General features: G+C 56.9%; 1 protein-coding gene across 1 annotated transcript; it reads right to left on the bottom strand.

Moving 5' to 3' along the window:
* Nucleotides 1–3,532, bottom strand: LOC127019684 (protein Wnt-11b-like). The gene is made up of 5 exons (XM_050901854.1): nt 3,465–3,532; nt 3,081–3,316; nt 2,337–2,614; nt 1,385–1,677; nt 1–596 (listed from the first exon to the last, which is right to left on the bottom strand). Exons 1-5 carry the CDS (start codon nt 3,530–3,532, stop codon nt 422–424), a joined length of 1,050 nt encoding a protein of 349 aa, XP_050757811.1. The 3' UTR covers nt 1–421.
* Between the last annotated feature and the right edge of the window lie 2,420 nt (nt 3,533–5,952).

Below are 5,952 nucleotides of genomic sequence, written 5' to 3'. Positions count from 1 at the left end.
CCATCACTCCTGGCTTTCAGGCCACTGTCAGAAACCTCCTGCAAAGAGACAATGGCAGCCCAGGGTCCCCATTCACCCCGAGAGAAAAGGGCCTGTGCATGCGGAGTGATAAATGGTTTGTCCCCAGCTGGAGACCGAGGGCCGGACACTGCCGATCAGCTGCAGGAGGGCAGCCCTTTGTCTTGCTCTGGAGAGACGGAGCAGAGGTCGGTTTCTGGTCTTAGGCTTCCTGGCATCTCTCAGTTTGAGGTCTTCCATGGTAATGCGAGAGTCCAGGCTTCCCGCATAGCCCCCTTCTTGCCGTAGCTCAGAGCATCCCTTGCGGTTGGCGTTCGGTCTCCAGCTGTGTCCCGGAGGAGACCAGCGCACGAGTCCTCCCGCCTGCCGTGACGCCTCTGGCGTTATTTACAGATGTATGGCGTTATTTACAGACGTATCTCTCCACCTTCCGCCGGCACTTCTTGCACACCACGTAGCAGCACCAGTGATACTTGCAGTGACACCGCTCCACCACCTCCTCCGTGTAGGCGTTGTACCCGCGGCCGCAGCACATCAGGTTGCAACCGTTGCTGCCCACGGAGGTCTTGTTGCACTGCCTGTCAAGAGGAGGATGCACAAGCGGGAGCTGAGGGAGCGTACCTGCCCACCCATGGCGGTGGTGCCCACCACAGCTGTCTGCCCTGGTCTCCTCCCAGAGCTTACTTGCCCGTAGCAGGAGGCAGCGAGACGCACGGGTCTGCTTGCAAACTGGGGTTGATGCCAGCTCGTGTTACTGTGGCAGGGTTTGAGCAGCTGTGGCTGAGGTTGGGCACGCTCGCTCAGTATCACGCTGGGGGCAGGATCTTCCCATGGAGAAGGAAGGGCGGATGGCTAGGACCAGGAACTTCTGCTCCTGCTAAATCTAACAGGGATTGCAAGTCACAGCCCTGAGGCAGCCCCGGCTCAGCCTTCAAATGAGGCTTCCCCATCCCTCTAAAAACTCCCCCACACCACCCTGCAGTCGCTCCAGAAAGGAGACATCTGGGAAGCACCGCAGACTCCAAGGACTGCTGAACCGTTCTGGTTACTGGCAGGCAGCACCCAAAGGCTTGCAGGGAGAGGCGGTGTTTCCCTTTCTGACTCCTCGCTGGATGGACTCCGTCCTGGAGAGCGGAGCTGATGGACTCTCAGTGGCTCTCCCTTGCCTTTACACCTGCATAGCTCTGTAAGAACAACGTCTGCCTTCCTGCCCTTGGCACTTAAAGATGCAAAGATTTCGCAGCAGTCCCTGTGGTGTCCGCATCTAACAGGACATCCGCCCATCCGCACCAGCTCTCAAACCCAGTGGTACAGACACTCATAAAATGGGAGGCTGAGTTAGAGCATATTTGCAGCAGTTTCTTACCTATCCTGTGTCCCCAGAGACCCCAGGTGGAGATTCGGCGTGCAGTAGTCGGGAGAGTTGATGAGATAAACCAGATCCGTCTCTTTCACTGGCCTGACGTCCATTTCTTTGGGTATCAGCTGCTTCCTGGGCCCTATGAGCCGGTGGGTCACCTTGATGGCTGCCAGGTACTTGGACTTGAGGTCAGAGGCAATTTCATCCAGGTTTGGCAGTCCCTTCCAACAGGTCTTCACCGAACAGGAGCCTGAAACACCATGGCATTTACACTTGGTATCCAGGGAGTCACTCAGCACCTGCAGAGGACAGGAAAACAGATGAATTTGCTTCTGCTTTCTTCTGGTACCCACCCTACGGATTGATTTGCAAGAGCATGCATGGGAATTTTCAAGAGATGAAAGAGCTCAGCTGCTTACTGCCACCTTTAAATGAATATAATGGGGCAATCAAGGACTCAGCTCTGCTTCATTCCCCTTGTGATAAGAACCTAACCCTTGGGGAACTCCCTGCTGGAGCTTGCGGTGGGGCTGGTGGCTTCCCTAGCCAACATGAGTGCAGGATGGCCACGTCCTCACCTGGGGAACACGAGTGCATGAAAGCACAAACCCCCGCAGTTCTGGGCAGGGCTGGGGAGCCCAGCTGGAGCAGAGCAGGACGGGCCTCTGCTTCCCATGAGAGGGGCGGAAAGAAGTGCTGGAAGTACTGGTGTGAAGTGGCAAAGATCTTGTGCTAGTTGTGGAAAGGGTGCAGGGATGTTTGGGGAGTGGGTAGCAGTGGGGGATGTCTCTGCAAACACTTGTAACTCCGTTTTAACCGTTTAGTTGCCTCCTGACTTTAAGGACAGCATCCCAACTGGCCTGGCCGGAGTCTACCGCCTTACATTAGGCACCTCTGCCCCCCAGGCTGCTGTAAGGTCTGCTGGGCTGCAGCAATCCGGGCTGGGCACCATACCTACCTGCCTGCCCACTGCATTGTTATGCAGATTCGTGGCCTTCAGGGCTTGTGTCCCCAGCTTGCTGGATTTTAAGGGACTGTCAGCAAAAGCGGCGCCAAGCTGGAGGCCGTAGCGCAGGTTGTCCCCGCAGCCACCCCATCTGAAGTCCGGCCCAGGGACCTCCGAGGGGACGGAGCCACAGGAGCAGAGAGGGAGCTCTCCCGAGGTGCAGGCTTGGGCGATGGAGTGCGTGACGGCGGCGGCAGCCAGGGCGTAGACAAAGGCGGATTCCCGGGTTCCTGGGAAGAAGAGGGGAAGATGTCCTTCCTCCCTGCCCAGCCAAACACTCCTCTCAAAGATCTCACAATGCAAATGAGGGTTTTTTTTCCCTTGCAACAGGATAAAACCAAGGCCCAGGGTTTTTCTTGCACTGTATTTTTAACCTGTGCCGCCCATTATATTATGCTGTCAGTATACAGCCTGTGTCCCCACCTCTTCCCCCTTTTTTCTGGAGCCTCTAGCAGCTGTTTTTGTTTGAAATGCAAGTTACTGTCTGTCGTCTCCTGCAGATCTAACTTGCACAGGATTAACACCAGTGTAATGGCAGCAAGTTTTCTCCAAAATACGTATCTAAGGCAAAATGGACACCCATCAGCTGAACAGCAGTGCTGCACGTTAAAGCGCTGCCTAAAAAGCGCTGCCTGCCTGGAAAGCTACGTGGGGCAGAAAGGGGAGCACCAACACAGCGGATGAAGCATCCTTTACCTTTCAGCAGGTCAGGGCCGAAGCTGGGGGCACGTTGGACGGAGGAGCAGTTCCACCTCATGTCTGCGAAGGTCTTCTGGCAGACGCTCTTGGTCTGGCGGGCGGCCCGGACGATGCTGTGCATGACCTCCAGGTTCCGGCGGCACATCTGGAACTGGTCGGGCACCAGCCCGGCGAGCAGCCGGCAGTGGTGGCTTTCATTCCAGGCCACCCCGCTGCCACTCTCCGTCAGCCCGCTGTGGGGAGAGGATGGGTGTCAGTGGGGTGGGGGTGGGGGGACGACGACAACCACGGGCACCCCTCCGGGGACCCAGCCGGAGAGGGGGAGCCCCAAAGGGGGGCAGCGGGGAGGGGGTGCATCCCTTCTTTGGGGCCACTACTCACAGCCACTGGATGGCTGCGGAGAGCCCCAGTTGGCAGAGCAGCGCGGCGGCGGCGGTGGGGCGGCCCATGGCCGGGGATGGGGCCGGGGATGGGACCGGGACCGGGGCCGGGGATGGGGATGGGGCCGGGGATGGGACCCGGACCGGGGCCGGGGCTGGGACCAGGACCGGGGCCGCTCGGCGCCGCCGCCCCCTTTTATAGCCGCGGGCGGCGCGGTCCTCCCCCCCCCCCCCCCCCCGGGGAGGGGAACAAAGGCGGTTTCGGTGCCATTCACAGCGGGTTAGGGCCGTGGGGGGGGTGTCGAGGGGGGAGTCCGGCTGTTATTAGCTGCTACCATTCCCGAAACAGCACCTGGGAAGCGATGAAGAGATGACCGGCTGCAGGACGGGGCGGCTCTGCGCGCTGGGGAGCTGGGGGGGCATCGGGTCTGGCACGTCACCCCGCTAAGTGCTCAGCTGCCGCATAGCCCTTCGTGCCCCCCAAAAGGCGTAGAGATGCTGTGCACGACAGGCCCCGACACCGGAGCCGTGGCGTTCCCCACCTTTGGCATCTTCAGGAGAGCCGTCGCATCACAAAGCAAATACATGTGTCTTTGCTCAGCGTGTGAAAACTCATCCCTGTAAGTGGCTGGCAGGGATCAGAAAGGGAGGGCATTAGTAAAGGACAGGAGGGGCTGGCACAGGCTGATAGTAATTTCTGGCTTTTTTCTTATTTTCTTCGCAAGAAGCTTTAAAAAATACATTTTCCTTGACCCAGAAAGAGTGAAAATCTCAGCCGTCTGCCTCCTCTGTCTCCGGAGCCCCACGAGGACAGCCAGGATTCTGCAATAACCAACACTCCAGATGTATATGTGTCAATCAAGGGTGTGGACACTGGTCTCACCAGCCTGGGGAGGACCCAGCCAAAGGCTGCGCTGGGGCTGAAGCTGATGGAACGTGGGGAAATCCTGCCCCTAGACACGGACTTCACAGCTTCAGCCCCAGCCCTTTTTCTTACAAACAAACCGTCTTACTGACCCGTGCTCAGTCAGGGCATCGGCAGCTGCTAGCGGAGTGGGTTTCATAACTGCAGAGAAAGAGGGTGAGCAGAAGGGGACACGTGGAAGGGCTCTCAGCATGCAACCCGCAAGCACGTTTCCAAGTCATTGGGTTAAAGCAACCTCTCCCTGCTGCAGGAAGGTGCAGGGCTGCAGTGCAAAGGCTCCCTCCGCCGCGCTCCGCTCTACAGCCCTGCCCATGCAAACTTGAGAAGCAGCCCTAAAACTGAATGCGCCCATTAGAAAACATGCGGTCAGAGCAGGATCTAACTCAGCATGGGGCTGTCTTTAGCTTGTCAGCGCTGCAAACCCCAGTCCGTAGTTGGCATTGGGCTTTCTCTTGCCTTCAGCACCCCAAAGTGCACCGGGGCAGGACGGACAGCTAAAGGACTTTGCTTTGACTCTGTCACTGGGCTTTTGGGATCAGGACTAATGCTTTGATGTGCACTGCTAATTCCAGGCTCCTGAAAACAGCATAACAAGCTTCCACAGCAGTTTGCCTCTCCAGGCCAAGAAAATGAGCTTAAAGTCCACCGGCTGTCTCACAGGCAGCCCGGAGGGGAGTTTGCCTGGTGCTGTGGGCAAACTGATGTGTGCACGTCCGTGAGCCAGCCCTGGGCACGGGTGTCAGCTGCAGAAGTGCCCGCTTCATTGCAGGGACCAGATTACAGCTGGCAGAAATGATGCAGCCAGGAAAACGGTGCCTGCTTGGACAGGGGCTGGTTTGGTGTGACATTTCCATGGCTTGCACATGCTTGTCACAAGGTGTTTTTTTCCTGAATCTTTCCCTTCCGTAAGCAGAAAAACAAAAGTGCAACCTTGCTGCTGTGAAGACCTTCAGGAACCAGGTAGGCTGATATTTTCCAAAAGTGGGAGGTGACATTTGTGACACAAGTCCAGCTGACACCAGCTTCTTTTGGAAACAGTCACAGGTTGAAGACCTCTGCTTTGGGCTTTCACTTTCTCCCTCGCTGTGCAACTTCCCTTCTCACTGGCAGGTGCTTTCCCTTTACAGGACATAACTGGGTGGTTGGTTTGTATCCCTCCATGACCTCCCTTTGACTTGCTATCATGCGCACCAAAACTAGGACACGCAGCTTGAATTGTTGACCCTCCCAAACTACTCCCTTGGGATGAAAAGGTCAAGGTGCATTGTGCCGGAGCAGTGGCCCATGAGGAAGGGTCCTGCTAGGAAAGCGCTGAGGTCACTCCCAAATCCCAAGCAGAGTTACATGAGGCTTAATTAAAGGACAGAGAGAAAAGAAAGAGACGCTGTGTTCAGTGTCCCTGGCATCAGCTGGCTCTGATCCCATTAACCTTCCTCTCCCTGATGCCTGTGGACTGACACCAAAGGGCTCCAAATTACAGCAAGCTCTTGTCAGCTGAGGAATGATTTTTCAGCGGGAGTAGGAAAGAAAGAGGATAAAAGCAAATTTGCTGAGCTGCTCGTCG

Source organism: Gymnogyps californianus, chromosome 9 (genome assembly GCF_018139145.2).
Source record: "Gymnogyps californianus isolate 813 chromosome 9, ASM1813914v2, whole genome shotgun sequence".
In the NCBI taxonomy this organism is placed as follows: Eukaryota; Metazoa; Chordata; class Aves; order Accipitriformes; family Cathartidae; genus Gymnogyps; species Gymnogyps californianus.
The sequence above is the reverse complement of the archived record's forward strand: the minus strand, read 5'-3'. Positions and strand labels throughout refer to the sequence as shown.

Excerpts from the sequence above, each read along its gene's own strand:
- LOC127019684 (XM_050901854.1), bottom strand. The coding sequence starts at position 3,532 with ATGGGCCGCCCCACCGCCGCCGCCGCGCTGCTCTGCCAACTGGGGCTC. Across the intron at positions 2,615-3,080 it reads CGGCCCTGACCTGCTGAAAG|GAACCCGGGAATCCGCCTTT; the intron begins GTAAAGGATGCT and ends TCTTCTTCCCAG. Across the intron at positions 1,678-2,336 it reads ACAATGCAGTGGGCAGGCAG|GTGCTGAGTGACTCCCTGGA; the intron begins GTAGGTATGGTG and ends TGTCCTCTGCAG.